The sequence below is a fragment of the Gorilla gorilla genome, chromosome 4 (genome assembly GCF_029281585.2).
Source record: "Gorilla gorilla gorilla isolate KB3781 chromosome 4, NHGRI_mGorGor1-v2.1_pri, whole genome shotgun sequence".
NCBI classification, from domain to species: Eukaryota; Metazoa; Chordata; class Mammalia; order Primates; family Hominidae; genus Gorilla; species Gorilla gorilla.
Window position 1 is genome coordinate 138,194,149 of NC_073228.2, and position 16,249 is coordinate 138,210,397.

Below are 16,249 nucleotides of genomic sequence, written 5' to 3' on the forward strand. Positions count from 1 at the left end.
CAACTTAAAAACGATAACAAAGGAAAATATTAAATAATTTTATGCCAATACAACCAGCAACTTAGTTGGGATGAATCTATTCCTTGAAAGAAGCAAACAAACGGATACAAGGAAGAAAAGAAAATCTGAATATCTCTATTAAATAAATGTAAGGAAATTAAATTTGTATATTAAGATCCTTTCACAACGAAAACTCCAGGCCCTGTTGGCCTCACTGCCAATTTCTTTTCTTTTTTTTTTTTTTTTGAGATGGAGTTTCACTCTTTTTGCCCAGGCTGGAGTGCAATTGCATGATCTCGGCTCACCACAACCTCTGCTTCCCAGGTTCAAGCAGTTCTCCTGCCTCAGCCTCCCAGGTAGCTGGGATTACAGGCATGCGCCACCATGCCCAGCTAATTTCGTATTTTTAGTAGAGACGGGGTTTCTCCATGTTGGTCAGGCTGGTCTCAAACTCCCAGTGTCAGGTGATCTGCCTGCCTCGGCCTCCCTAAATGCTGGGATTACAGGTGTGAGCCACCACGTCTGGCCTCTCACTGCCAATTTCTAACAAACATTTAAGGAGGAAATAAAATCAATCCTACACAAATTCAGGAAATGGGGGAGTGCTGGGGGGCAGGAGAATACTTCCTAATTCATTTTATAAGCAACATTAACAAAGATAATAAAACTAGACAAGGACAATACAAGAAAAAAATGAACCAAAATCCTTTATTAATATAGATGCCAAAATCCTTAATAAAATATTAACCATTTCAGTGCTTTGGAAGGCCGAGGTGGGAGGATCACTTGAGGCCAGGAGTTCAAGACCAGCTGGGGCAACATAGCAAGACCCTGACTCTACGAAAATAAAATTTAAATATTAGCTGGATATGGTGGTGTACACCTGTAGTCCTAGCTACTTGGGAGGCTGAGTTGGGAGGACGGCTTGAGCCCAAGAGTTCAAGGCTGCAGTGAGCTATGATTGTGCCACTGCATTCCAGCCTGGGTGGCAGAGTAAGAACTTGTCTCTACAAAAAAAAAAATTAAAAATAAAATAGGCCAGGTACAGTGGTTCAGCCTATAATCCCAGCCTTTGAGAGGCTTAAGCAGAAGGACAGCTTGAGGCCAGGAGTTTAAGACCAGCTTGGACAACAAAGCAAGACTCCATCTCAACAAAAATAAGAAAATGAAAATTAGCTGGGCATGGGGCACATGGCTGCAGTGACTGACTACTTGGGAGACTGAGGTGGGAGGATTGCTTGAGCCTAGGAGTTCAAGATTACAGTGAGCTATAATCACACTGCTGCACTCCAGCCTGGGCCACAGAGTAAGACTCTGTCTCAAAAAAAATAAATGAAATAAAATATTTATCAATTGAATCCAATAATACATAAAAAGAATCAAATGGATTTTAATCCCAGGAATGTAGGGTTGGTTTAACATTCAAATTTCAATTAATATAATTCACATTAACAGAATGAAGGATGAAAATCATAAGACCATCTCAGTAGATGAAGAAAGGGCATTTGACAAAATTCAACACCCATTCATGGTAAAGACTCTCAGGAAACTGGAACAGAGGGAACTTTCCTCAATCTAATAAAGGTAATCTACATAAGACCTATAGCTAGCATCATACTTAGTGGAATAAAAATGCTTTCCCTCTGCTACAGGAAAAAAGCAAATGTCCACTGTCATGGCTTCTGCTCAAAATTGTATCACAAATACCAGCCAGTGCAATAAGGCAAGAAAAAGTAACACAGGCATGAACACTGGAAAAGAAGAAGCGAAACTTATTTTCTGCAGATGTCATGATTGCCTATATAGGAAGGCATCCTATATAGGCCAATTTATATAGGAAATCCTAAGAATAAACAAAGAAGATGAAGGAGAAGAAGAAAGGAAGGTAGGAAGGAAGGAAGGGAGGGAGTCAGGAGAGAAAGAAGGAAAAACAGAAACTTACCAGAACTAATAAGTGAATTTAGCAAGGTCTCAGGATACAAGATCAACACAGAAAAACAAATTGTACTTCTGTATATTAGCAACAAACAACTGGAAGATGAGATTTTAAAAAGCAATACCATTTACAGCAGCATCAAAAAACAAAATATATAAAAATAAATTTAACAAATGATGTATCAGATTGCTACAGAAAACTATAAAATATTGAGGAGGAAAATTAGAGAAGATCTAAATAAAGAGTTTGTATCATGCTCGTGAATTGGAAGACTTGATTTTTTTTTCTCTTTTCTTTTTGAGATGGGGTCTCAGTCTGTTGCCTAGGCTGGAGTGAAGTGGCGCAATCTCGGTTCACTGCAACCTCCACCTCCTGGGTTCAAGCAATTATCCTGCCTCAGCCTCCCAAGTAGCTGGGATTACAGGTGCCTGCCACCACACACAGCTAATTTTTTAAATTTTTAGTAGAGACAGTGTTTCACCATGTTGGCCAGGCTGCTTTCAACACCTGACCTCAAGTGATCTGCCTGCCTCGGCCTCCTGAAATGCCAGGATGACAGGTGCGAGCCACCATGCCTGGCCTTGATATTGTTAAGATATCCATTCTCAAATTGATGTATAGATTTAAAACAATCCCATCAAAATTCCAGTAGGCATTTTTGTAGAAATTGACTCCTGAAAATGGACAATCTTTGACATTGGAGTAAGGATCAACAAATATATAAATACAACAGGCAATCAGCAGATTTATACCTGTTGAACCTACCACAGGAATAACTCTTGATTTCCCTAGAGGAGCAATTACTTTTGCACCAACCTAATAGTTGCTGAGGCCACCAGGGAGTCTGTTAGAAAGGTATATTATGTATAATGGCCTCAGCTATCAATTCTAATCAAGCTTTTTTGAGATTAACAGAGATCACAATATTATAATAAGTTATGTTTTCCTTTGTTTTTCATGTTTCTTTAGTAAATATAAAATGAGGTAGAGTCCTGGTAAAACACCAGTTAATCCAATTTTATTATTTTTTGAAGAACAGGAAGATTCAGAATTTTGGTAGTGCTGGGTTGTATATTGTATACTTTATGAAATAGAACAAGTCTGTACCACATAGAAGGCATTATCAGATGGAACTAGGAAACTAGAAGAGTGCTGACAATTTTTTATTTTTATTTTTTTTAGATGGAGTCTCGCTCTGTTGCCCAGGCTGGAGTGCAGTGGCACAATCTCAGATCACTGCAACCTCCATTTTCTGGGTTCACGCCATTCTCCTGCCTCAGCCTCCCAAGTAGCTGGGACGACAGGTGCCCACCACCACACCCAGCTAATTTTTTGTATTTTTTAGTAGAGACGGGGTTTCACCATGTTAGCCAGGATGGTATCAATCTCCTGACCTCGTGATCCGCCTGCCTCAGCCTCCCAAAGTGCTGGGATTACAGACGTGAGCCACCGCACCCAGCTGAGTGCTGACAATTATTTAAGAGAATATGTCATCCAAAAGACCACCAAGATGGCTAAATAGTAGAAAAAAGGAATTTTATTGGTGATACCAGTTTGCAAACCCGGAAAAGACAATCTCCAGCATGGACTGAAGGTGCTTTCTCTTCAAAGAGGAAAAGAGCAGGTTGGGTTTTATGCCTTACAGGGCCTGTACAACACAAGAGAGTCATACATATTCAGCAGATTTGCAGGGAAAGTTTTACATATTTATGAGAGGAACAGAGCACATGTGCAATGGGCAAACATATAAATATAATATACATCCCATGTTCACTTTGGAATGGGACTTTAAGCATTAAGATGAGGTAGAATTTGTCTCTTTACATCAAAAGGTGAACTATAAGACATAAAGACAGTTTGTGCAGCCTCTATAAACTGGCTGAAACTTACTTAAGGTCTATAGTTGCTTATCAGGAAAGAATGTTTGCGTCCAGGCGTGCTGGCTCATGCTTGTAATCCCAACACTTTGGGAGGCCAAGGTGAGAGGACTGCTTGAGGTCAGGAGTTCAAGACCAGCCTGGGCAGCAGAACAAGACCCTGTCTCTACACACACACACACACACAAACACACAGAGACACACGCACACACACACACTCGGATCTCTATTCATTCAGAGGTGTAGTAGTCTAGGTTGTAAATCAGGATTAGGAATTTGCCTGACAGCTCCTGTTGTTAGGGAGTTTAGCAAGAGTGTGGTTTTTCTTTTTCTTTTCTTTCTTTTTTTTTTTGAGATGTGGTCTCACTCTTGACTTCCAGGCTGGAGTGCAGTGGCCCCATCCAGCTCACTGCAACCTCTGCCTCCCGGGTTCAAGCGATTCTCCTGCCTCAGGCTCCCGAGTAGCTGGGATTACAGGCGTGCACCACCACACCTGGCTAATTTTTGTATTTTTACTAGAGACAGGGTTTTGCCATGTTGGTCAGGCTGGTTTCGAAGTCCTGACCTCAGGTGATCCGCCTGCCTTGGCCTCCCAAAGTGCTGGGATTATAGGCGTGAGCCACCGTGCCCAGCGAGAGTGTGATTTTTCTTACAGCCTAGGAATTTAGAAAGTTGTCATGTGAGCTGAGCCCTAAACCCTCAACCCAGAGGTAATTTTTGTTTCCTTAACGTTAGGGTCCATCTTAGTTGATAAAGGGGCGTCTATTTTGGTCCCTCAGATCACAGATAAAACAATTTAACATTTGAATACCACATTATTTTTAAATATTTTATAAACATTATATATTTTCTTTGTTTTTAGACCAGAGATGCTGCTAAATTATAAATAAGTGCTTTCATTGCTGACCAACAGAACATATTTTTAACCATGTAATGTAATGAATAGCTTTTTCTTTTTTTCTTTCTTTTTTTTTTTTGAGACGGAGTTTCACTCTCGTTGCCCAGGCTGGAGTGCAATGGCACGATCTCGGCTCACCACAACCTCCGCCTCCCAGGTTCAAGCGATTCTCGTGCTTCAGCCTCCCAAGTAGCTGGGATTACAGGCATGTGCCACCACACCCGGCTAATTTTTGTATTATTAGTAGAGACGGGGTTTCTCCATGTTGGTCAGGCTGGTCTCAAACTCCCGACCTCAGGTGATCTGCCCACCTCAGCCTCCCAAAGTGCTGGGATTATAGGCGTGAGCCACTGTGCCCGACCATTAATAGCTTGTGTGTGTGTGTGTGTGTGTGTGTTTTGAGACAGAGTCTCGCTCTTATCTCCCAGGCTGGAGTGCAATGGCATGATCTTGGCTCTCTGCAACCTTGGCCTCCCGGATTCAAGCGATTCTCCTGTCTCAGCCTCCTGAGTAGCTGGGATTACAGGTGTGCACCACCATGCCCAGCTAATTTTTGCATTTTTAGTAGAGATGGTGTTTCACCGTGTTGGTCAGGCTGGTTTCGAACTCCTGACCTCAAGTGATCCGCCTGCCTCAGCCTCCCAAAGTGCTGGGATTACAGGCATGAGCCATCGCACCCAGCCATGAATAGCTTTTAAAACAACGGATCAAATATTTTATTAAGAACTCATTTAAAGAGGCCTGTGTGTTATAGGAGATAACTGACTCGAGGTTATGTGGCTACGAGAAGGCAGAGATCATTAAGTATAAGTACAGTTTGTATCATGTCACGGCTTGTGTTATCCACTCAGTAATCATGGCAAAAAAAAGAAGTAGGCAGAGAAGAGATGACTTTATAACTCCAAATCAAATTATCACATCAACAGAGTCTTAAAAGGGAAAAGAAAACAGTAAATGTTTTGCTAACAAAAAAAAGCTGGATGATGCTCATGCACATGGATGGCTGTCTTAACAACAACTCACATCACATTTCTATTGTAGATAAATAAAACAGGAAGAGTTGTCATCTTGTATTTTTAGGACTATTTAAAAGAAAAGACACTACCAGAAAAAAAACCTGTTTCTCTTTAAATTCTTCCCCTCACAATGGCCATCTCCACCCTAAAATTAGAAACCAAGCTAGTAAGAATCAGGGACTGGAATGTAAATATATGCTACCAAAACTCTGACTTTATTAAGCTAAATTACATGTAAATTACTAAGTTATAAACATGCTAGTCAAGCCAAAAGATTTGCTTCAATGCCTTGCTCAACTTCCATCTTTTTTTTTTTGTGGGGGGCAGCGGGATGGAGTCTCGCTCTGTTGCTCAGGCTGGAGTGCAGTGGCATGATCTCGGCTTATTACACCTCCACCTCCCGGGTTCAAGCAATTCTCCTGCCTCCGCCTCTGAGTAGCTGGGATTACAGGTGCACGCCACAATGCCCGGCTAATTTTTTGCATTTTTAGTAGAGACGGGGTTTCACCATGCTGGCCAGACTGGTCTCGAACTCCTGGCCTCATGATCCACCTGCCTCGGCCACCCAAAGTGCTGGGATTACAGGCGTGAGCCACCATGCCCGACCAATTTCCATCCTTTTAAACAATCTTCATGATATGTTTAAATGCTGCTCCAGAAAGTTCAGTGTGAAGCCAAACCCATGTTACATGGTTGTCAAGTATATTTGTTTGCTCAGAAATGTTTGGTGTTCCCAGACATCAGGATCTTACTTTATCACATATTTAGAAACTTTTCCTTCTGTAATTATAAAGCCCTAAGCCAGCTCCCTCTCCCTCTCCCTCTCCCTCTCCCTCTCCCTCTCCCTCTCCCTCTCCCTCTCCCTCTCCCTCTCCCTCTCCCTCTCTCCCTCTCCCTCTCCCTCTCCCTCTCCCTCTCCCTCTCCCTCTCCCTCTCCCTCTCCCTCTCCCTCTCCCTCTCCCTCTCCCTCTCCCTCTCCCTCTCCCTCTCCCTCTCCCTCTCCCTCTCCTCTTTCCACGGTCTCCCTCTGATGCCGAGCCGAAGCTGGACGGTACTGCTGCCATCTCAGCTCACTGCAACCTCCCTGCCTGATTCTCCTGCCTCAGCCTGCCGAGTGCCTGCGATTGCAGGCGCGCACCGCCCCGCCTGACTGGTTTTCGTATTTTTTTGGTGGAGACGGGGTTTCGCTGTGTTGGCTGGGCTGGTCTCCAGCTCCTAACCGCGAGTGATCAGCCAGCCTCGGCCTCCCGAGGTGCCGGGATTGCAGACAGAGTCTGGTTAACTCAGTGCTCAATGGTGCCCAGGCTGGAGTGCAGTGGCGTGATCTTGGCCCACTACAACCACCTCCCAGCCGCCTGCCTTGGCCTCCCAAAGTGCCGAGATTGCAGCCTCTGCCCGGCTGCCGCCCCGTCTGGGAAGTGAGGAGCGTCTCCGCCTGGCCGCCCATCGTCCGGGATGTGAGGAGCCCCTCTGCCTGGCTGCCCAGTCTGGAAAGTGAGGAGCGTCTCTGCCCGGCCGCCATCCCATCTAGGAAACAAGGAGCGCCTCTTCCCAGCCGCCATCACATCTGGGAAGTGAGGAGCCTCTCTGCCCGGCCGCCCATCGTCTGAGATGTGGGGAGCACCTCTGCCCTGCCGCCCAGTCCGGGATGTGAGGAGCGTCTCTGCCCTGCCGCCCCGTCTGAGAAGTGAGGAGACCCGCTGCCTGGCAACCGCCCCGTCTGAGAAGTGAGGAGCCCCTCCGCCCGGCAGCCACCCCGCCCGAGAAGTGAGGAGCCCCTCCGCCCAGCAGCCACCCCGTCTGGGAAGTGAGGAGCGTCTCCGCCCGGCAGCCACCTCGTCCGGGAGGGAGGTGGAGGGATCAGCCCCCCGCCCGGCCAGCCACCCTGTCCGGGAGGTGAGGGGCGCCTCTGCCCGGCCACCCCTACTGGGAAGTGAGGAGCCCCTCTGCCCGGCCAGCCGCTCCGTCCGGGAGGGAGGTGGGGGGGTCAGCCCCCCGCCCGGCCAGCCAACCCGTCCAGGAGGGAGGTGGGGGGGGGTCAGTCCCCCGCCCGGCCAGCCGCCCCGTCCGGGAGGGAGGTGGGGGGGCCAGCCCCCCGCCCGGCGAGCCGCCCCGTCCGGAAGGGAGGTGGGGGGGTTAGCCCACCGCCCAGCCTGCCGCCCTGTCCAGGAGGGAGGTGGGGGTTCGGCCCCCCGCCTGGCCGGCCACCCGGTGCGAGAGGTGAGGGGCGCCTCTGCCCGGCCGCCCCTCCTGGGAAGTGAGGAGCCCCTCTGCCTGGCCAGCCGCCCCGTCCGGAAGGGAGGTGGGGGGGTCAACCCCCCGCCTGGCCAGCCGCCCCGTCCGGGAGGTGAGGGGCACCTCTGCCCGGCCGCCCCTACTGGGAAGTGAGGAGCCCCCCCCGCCCGGCCAGCCGCCCCGTCCGGGAGGGAGGTGGGGGGGTCAGCCCCCCGCCAAGCAAGCCGCCCCGTCCGGGAGGTGAGGGGCGCCTCTGCCCGGCCGCCCCTACTGGGAAGTGAGGAGCCCCTCAGCCCGGCCAGCCGCCCCGTCCGGGAGGGAGGTGGGGGGGTCAGCCCACCGCCCAGCCTGCCACCCTGTCCGGGAGGGAGGTGAGGGGGTCAGCCCCCCGCCGGGCCAGCCAACCCGTCCAGGAGGGAGGTGGGGGGGGGGGGTCAGTCCCCCGCCCGGCCAGCCGCCCCGTCCGGGAGGGAGGTGGGGGGGCCAGCCCCCCGCCCGGCGAGCCGCCCCGTCCGGAAGGGAGGTGGGGGGGTTAGCCCACCGCCCAGCCTGCCGCCCTGTCCAGGAGGGAGGTGGGGCTTCGGCCCCCCGCCTGGCTGGCCACCCGGTCCGAGAGGTGAGGGGCGCCTCTGCCCGGCCGCCCCTACTGGGAAGTGAGGAGCCCCTCTGCCCGGCCAGCCGCTCTGTCCGGGAGGGAGGTGGGGGGGTCAGCCCCCCGCCCGGCCAGCCACCCCGTCCGGAAGGGAGGTGGGGGGGTCAACCCCCCGCCTGGCCAGCCGCCCCGTCCGGGAGGTGAGGGGCACCTCTGCCCGGCCGCCCCTACTGGGAAGTGAGGAGCCCCTCAGCCCGGCCAGCCGCCCCGTCCGGGAGGGAGGTGGGGGTGTCAGCCCACCGCCCAGCCTGCCACCCTGTCCGGGAGGGAGGTGGGGGGTCAGCCCCCCGCCTGGCCAGCCGCCCCGTCCGGGAGGGAGGTGGGGGGGTCAGCCCACTGCCCAGCCTGCCGCCCTGTCCGGGAGGGAGGTGGGGGTTCGGCCCCCCGCCTGGCCAGCCGCCCCATCCGGGAGGTGAGGGGCGCCTCTGCCCGGCCGCCCCTACTGGGAAGTGAGGAGCCCCTCTGCCCGGCCAGCCGCCCCGACCAGGAGGGAGGTGGGGGGGGTCAGCCCCCTGCCCAGCCAGCCACCCCGTCCGGGAGGTGAGGGGCACCTCTGCCCGGCCGCCCCTACTGGGAAGTGAGGAGCCCCTCTGCCCGGCCACTACCCCGGCTTGGAGGTGTACCCAACAGCTCATTGAGAACGGGTCATGATGACAATGGCGGTTTTGTGGAATGGAAAGGGGGGAAAGGTGGGGAAAAGATTGAGAAATCGGATGGTTGCCGTGTCTGTGTAGAAAGAGGTAGACATGGGAGACTTTTCATTTTGTTCTGTACTAAGAAAAAATTCTTCTGCCTTGGGATCCTGTTGATCTGTGACCCTACCCCCAACCCTGTGCTCTCTGAAACATGTGCTGTATCCACTCAGGGTTGAATGGATTAAGGGCGGTGCAAGATGTGCTTTGTTAAACAGTTGCTTGAAGGCAGCATGCTCGTTAAGAGCCATCACCACTCCCTAATCTCAAGTACCCAGGGACACAAACACTGCGGAAGGCCGCAGGGTCCTCTGCCTAGGGAAACCAGAGAACTTTGTTCACTTGCTTATCTGCTGACCTTCCCTCCACTATTGTCCTGTAACCCTACCAAATCCCCCTCTGCGAGAAACACCCAAGAATGATCAATAAAAAAAAAAAAACAAACAAACAAACAAACAAACAAATGACTTACATAATGCTGATGTAACAAAGGACTACACTGTGAAAACAAATGGTGAAAGGTGAACGTTCCCCTAAACCTGAGAGAAGATACAAGGAGAATCAAAATTGGCTGGTACAAAAAAGCCACTAGTTGCAGTTGGCCAAATGTGACGAGGTTTCTGTGCCTGTTGCCATGGCAGTGCAGAGACAGGCAGGTGGCCTTGGTGTTGTGGGTGGCTCGGCTCCATGAGGTCACTCAGGTAGGTGGGCAAGAGGCACGACCACCTTCAGCACACAGCTTCCTCCTTCCTCACAGTTGCTGCCCCCACACCCATCCTCAGCAGCATGAGTGGAACAGAGTGAAGGGAAAGTTGTTTTCTTCTAAAGATCAAAAATCTTGAACTCGCAAATAGAAATAAATGTTATTTTTGCTGCAAGTAAAAAAAAAAAATAAAAAATAAAAAAATAAAGCCCTAAGCCAATGCTAAGAATGACCACTAATCAAGTATGATTGAAATAATAGGTGATCAAATAAAATTATATGACTAAATGTAAGCTGCAATTTTATTAGGATGTACCAGTCAGGTAGTTTTTATAAATTCATGTTCAAATTAAGAAAACATGAATAATTTAAAGATTAATAAATTTAAAAACAAATTTAGGTGAATGTACATATAACTAACAGGATTTGCGATATACCTGTAAAATTATCTAGTTAGCATTTTTGTGTATGTAACATTAATAAAAAGGATTTTTAAAAAACCATACAGTGATTCTGGGATTCCCTGAATTTTCAGCTGCTGCATTTTCTACTCTACATCTGGCAAGTTCTTCTTCCTTTCAGTTTGTGCATTTCCTGTATTCTAAAAAGTAAATAGAAACAGGTCTTTAATTGAGGACATGGTGAGTCTTTGGCTAAGGAAATACAGCCAGAGATAAATACTTGTACTTTGCCCCTATGGGTTGTTTCATAAGGTACAGGGAAACTATTTAGCAATGTATTCCTTATCATTATCATCCAACAAAACAAAAGGTGGCCTTTGTACGGACTCTTTTCTCTCTTGCCTAACTCACTCATTCCCAGTAATTTAGTCTCTCTCTGGTTATAGAACCTATTCAATGCATGCATGCACATTTAAGATAGCTGAAAGAGTTTAAAAAGTAAACCTGGCAGGGCGTGGTGGCTCACACCTGTAATCCCAGCACTTTGGGAGGCCGAGGCAGGCAGATTACCTGAGGTCAGGAGTTCGAGACCAGCCTGGACAACATGGTGAAACCCCGTCTCTACTAAAAATACAAAAATTAGCCAGGCATGGTGGCGGGCACCTGTAATCCCAGCTACTCAGGAGGCTGAGACAGGAAAATTGCTTGAACCCAGGAGGTGGAGGTTGCAGTGAGCTAAGATCACACCACTGTACTCCAGCCTAGGTGGCAGAGTGAGACTCTGTCTCAATAAATAAATAAATAAATAATAAAAAATAAAGTAAACCTGAGAAGTACTTGGATCTGATGTATAATTCGAAAACCAAGTCAATACAGAGCCAAGAATAGAAAAAATAACTAGCAATTCCCTATCTTACGTTTTTAAAAATATGTCATATTCTTTCATGCTCTAAAATAAACTACAGGCTCAAAATTTAAGAAATGTTCTTAATTCTGACATTTATTAAAACCAGTTGTACTAGCCTTTTATGCAATTTCAGTCACTTGTCAGAGCTGCATTTGAATAAGCAGTACAAATAAACTATAACCAACACTGATGACTTCATTTTTTCTGGAGTTCTATATCATATGAACAAGAAGATGTTTTCCCTCCTTAATTTATTATTTATCCTAAAAATCACAGAAGGGTCTTTTTTCCTGCAGAGTTCCTTTTTTCCTGGACTAGAAAGTAATTTTAGTTCCTGGGGACTCTCACAGGACAATGGGATAAACACATGAGGCACATTAATAGTCTGCCTACCTCAGGAGCCCTAACTCACCCAATGATTGAAAAAATGTGCAAATGGTATGCTGTGCAACATGCTGTGACATGAGTATGTCACCCAAATTTAAAAGCTTAAAGCCACCTTATTACTTTTTATAATGAACCGAAAGATGACTATTAATGGCTTTCTTTTTTTTTTTTTGAAATGGAGTTTCACTCTTGTTGTCTAGGCTGGAGTGCAATGGTTTGATCTCGGCTCACCGCGCAACCTCCGCCTCCCAGGTTCAAGCAATTCTCCTGCCTCAGCTTGCCGAGTAGCTGGGATTACAGGCATAAGCCACCACACCCAGCTAATTTTTGTATTTTTAGCAGAGACGGGGTTTCACCACATTGGCCAGGCTGGTCTTGAACTCCTGACTTCAGGTGATCCACCCTCTTCAGCCTCCCAAAGTGCTGGGATTACAGGTGTGAGCCACTGTGCCCGGCCTGATAGCGTTCTTGTTCTACAACATTTCTTCTCTGCAAAGTGGACTGTGGAGTTCTTAACAAGCTCTAGGCCAAGACTAAAGAGATAGGCCTAAATGTCACAGTGAGAATACATCTAATAGTGTCTGATAACCCTCTTATCCAAATATTATAGAGATCAAGTAGCCTTGTTAAAATGCCTTCTTACAGAGTTTCAGATTTTTTAAAATATTTTTAATTTCTTCAAATTTTCTTAATAAGTATTTACTAATTTTATCATGAGTAAAACTGTAATAAATTTTATTTTTTAAAAAAACAGAAGTTGGGCCGGGTGCGGTGGCTCATGCCTATAATCCCAGCACTTTGGGAGGCCTAGGCGGGCGGATCATGAGGTCAGGAGATCGAGACCATCCTGGCTAACACAGTGAAACCCTGTCTCTACTAAAAATATTTTTTAAAAAAATAGCTGGGCGTGGTGGCGTGTGCCTGTAGTCCCAGCTACTTCGGAGGCTGAGGGAGGAGAATGGCATGAACCCGGGAGGCAGAGGTTGCAGTGAGCCGAGATCGCGCCACTGCACTCCAGCCTGGGCGACAGAGAGAGACTCCGTCTCAAAAACAAACAAACAAACAAACAAAAACAAAAACAGAAGTTGATAAATCACATACAGAGATGACCTCACAAGTGCAGAATAGGAGGCCATCGATATGATTTAATTCAGTGGGTGCTCAGCACAATCTCTTTCTCTTAAAAGACTGTCTTTATAGAGCATTCATTTGGATATTACAGGCTTCAAGATTTTCAAATAAAATTTGAGAATCTCTCTGGTGGGTAGGGACTGGGAATATTTCAACAAGATTACCTGATAGTTAGCTGAGAGCAAATATTTGTGAAAATAGGACAGTAGGCAGACAGCAGAGATAGGGGAATAAACTGGAGAGAAAACAAGAAGGAAGGAAGAGGCTTAAAGGCAAAGATACACATGCTTGTGGCCATATAACCATATATTTATACCATTATTCATTTTCACTAGTCTGACTTACCTGCCTGATATCGGACACTACACACAATACAGATAACTATTTTCCCTGGGTGCCATGCATTCTAATCATGCAACATTACCCACCAAAAAATAACTTTTAGAAACTTTTATTAATGGGTTATTCTAGGAAAATATAGATCTGTTTCTTGAGTTCAAAGATTATAAAATTTTGAATTTTTATATAGCTTTCCAATAGTAATAACTAAATTTATACACTGAGTCAAGTCCTCTAAACAACATGCCTTAGTAAAAGCTATATACAAAAAGAGTTACCTCTTGTTTTTCTTGATTTTGATCCACGTTAAGTAAAGTTGGTATCTTAGATGAATCTGTTTTCTTTGACTCCCTCTTCAGCATTTTTATCTGTTTAACTTTTGCAAAAATATACAAAACAATGAAAATTTGTTATTCCTACTTTGAAATTTTACTTTCCTTTCCAAGAATTTCAAATAGAAATCCACTAAGTCAGTTTCTCAGTTTATTACAAAGGAACAAAATAAATTATGAGTTGTAATGGTAAAATATGGTAAATTATTTGTTTTATAACTTTACAAATAGTCTAAGTATTAAAATAAGACATTTATTTTATTTTATTTTATTTTATTATTCTCAGTGTAACTGTTAAGTGGATCAGATAATTCCTCTTGAACTGTGCAAGGATGATATTCTTGCTATTATATTAACTTTTCACAAGGTGTCACTGTTCTTCAGAGAAACATAAGAACATTTATTCAAGACAAAAGTGAGTTTCATTCTGACATAAATCTTAAGTTTATAAATCTTTTTTTTTTTTTTTTGAGATGGAGTCTCACTCTGTCACCCAGGCTGGAGTGCAGTGGCGCGATCTTGGCTCACTGCAACCTCCGCCTCCCAGTTTCAAGTGATTTTCCTGCCTCAGCCTCCCAAGTAGCCAGGATTACAGGCATGAGCCACCACGCCTGGCTAATAGAGATGGGGTTTTGCCATATTGGCCAGGGTGGTCTCAAATTCCTGACCTCAGGTGATCCGCCCACCTTGGCTTCCCAAAGTGCTGGGATTACAGGTGTGAGCCACTGTGCCCAGCCTATAAATCTTAAATATTTAATCCTTGGATGCCCAAAATACATATAAAATTTCTGCTACTATATGGGTAAATGATCATGAAGAAACATAGAAAGGCAATTTACCCCAGGTCATATACTAAACAAATTTCTCAAATACTGTTCTAACATTTCAACAACATTGAGCTAATAAAAAATTTATCCTTTGCAGCCAGCTGCAATGGCTCACGCCTGTAATCCCAGCACTTTGGGAGGTTGAGACAGGTGGATCACCTGAGGTCAGGAGTTCGAAATCAGCCTGGCCAAAATGGTGAAACCCCCGTCTCCACTAAAAATACAAAAATTAGCCAGGCGTGGTGGTGGGCATCTGTAGTCCCAGCTACTCAGGAGGCTAGGCACAAGAATCACTTGAACCTGGGAGGTGGTGGTTGCACTGAGCTGAGATTGCAACACTGCACTCCAGCCTGGGCAGCAGAGTGAGACTCTGTCTTAAATAAATAAATAAATAAATAAATTTTAATAATTTACCTTTTAAAGCTGTCTTAACCTCTCTTTATTTTTCTTTTTAATTAAAAAAAAATTTTTTTTTTTAGAGACAGGGTCTCATTATGTCATCCTGGAGTGCAGTACAGTGGCGTGATCACGGCTCACTGCAGTCTCAACCTCCTGGGTCAAGCAATCCTCCTACCTCAGCCTCTGGAGTAGCTGGGACTACAGGCACACACCACCACACCAAGCTATTTTATTTTTTGTAGAGACAGGGTTTTGCTATGTTGCCCAGGCTTGTCTCAAACTCCTGGGCTCAAGCAATCCTCCTGCATTGGCCTCCCAAAATGCTGGGATTACAAGCCTAAGCCTCTTTAAAATTATCTCCTTAAAATCATACCCCTTATTTGACAATGGGGAGAAAATCTCATCAGCTGAAATCTTTTCCTCACCAATTTACTATTTTCTACCTAAATCACACTATAAAATGTAAGTTATATTATGAAAAAATCTTATAAATGATATCATCATAATTGTAAAGCTATGCAACAAATGTGTACCTTCCATTCCTTTTGTATCTTTTGACTGTATTGTGACAGGCAATTCTGGAAAATGGAATTCTTTCCTGTCAGATCTGGAAAAATTCAGCTTCCTTTTGTTCTCATTTGCCATTTGGTCACTGTGACCTGTTCGCTCATTAAATATACCCTTCTCCATCTGACTCTAAACAAACAAACAAGAGTTAGTTTGAAGAAATGTGTCTAACTATTTGTAGAATGACAATCCTAGAATTGCTAGCCATTTGGATGGTATAAGATAGACATAACAATTAATTTAATAATTAAGAAGATTTAGAATAGAACACTATTGAACATATCAACAGACCAAACTCCAATAAAAGTTTCATAAAGCAAACATTTTTAGCATATTTAATATTCTGAGCATAATAGTCTTGGTCATGAGAACCACAATAATAATAATAATATTATTATTATTATTATTTTGAGTGCATTAGCATGATCATGACTCATTGCAGCGTCAACCCCCTGGGCTCAAGTGATCTTTCCACCTCAGTCTCTTAAGTAACTGGGACTACAGTCACACACCACCATGCCTGGTTAATTTTTAAATTTTTCGTAGAGATGGGGTCTTGTTAGGTTGACTAGGCTGATCTCAAAGTCCTGGGCTCAAGTGACCCTTCTGCCTTGGGCTCCCAAAGTGCTGGGATTACAAGCATGAGCCACTGCATCTGGCTTTATTATTATTATTATTATTATTATTATTATTATTATTATTAAGACAGAGTCTTGCTTTGTTGTCCAGGCTGAAATACAGTGGCGCCATTATGGCTGCAGCCTCAACCTCTTGGGCTCAAGCCATAGTCCCACCTTAGCCCCCCAGTCTGAAACTATAGCCACATGCCACCACACACGACTAATATATTTTATTTCATTTTTTGTACAGACAGGGTCTCGTTATGTTGCCCAGGCTGATCTCAAATTCCTGGGCTCAAGCAATCCTCCCAGCTCAGTCTCCCAAAATGC

General features: G+C 45.8%; 1 protein-coding gene across 6 annotated transcripts in view; it reads right to left on the reverse strand.

The window, feature by feature from the left end:
• Window positions 1-16,249, reverse strand: part of CDKL3 (cyclin dependent kinase like 3) — a 138,606-nt gene that overhangs the window by 56,677 nt on the left and 65,680 nt on the right. For 4 of the 6 annotated variants that reach the window (XM_063705904.1, XM_063705903.1, XM_063705902.1 and 1 more), the window contains 2 exons: window positions 15,266-15,428; window positions 13,453-13,550 (listed from right to left, as the gene is read on the reverse strand). In XM_063705904.1, the coding sequence (XP_063561974.1) occupies window positions 13,453-13,550; window positions 15,266-15,428 (261 nt within the window). Of the gene's footprint in view, window positions 1-3,595; window positions 5,873-10,289; window positions 10,611-13,452; window positions 13,551-15,265; window positions 15,429-16,249 lie in introns of those variants that run through there. The other 2 variants (XM_055386640.2, XM_031010697.3) reach the window with 2 other exon arrangements.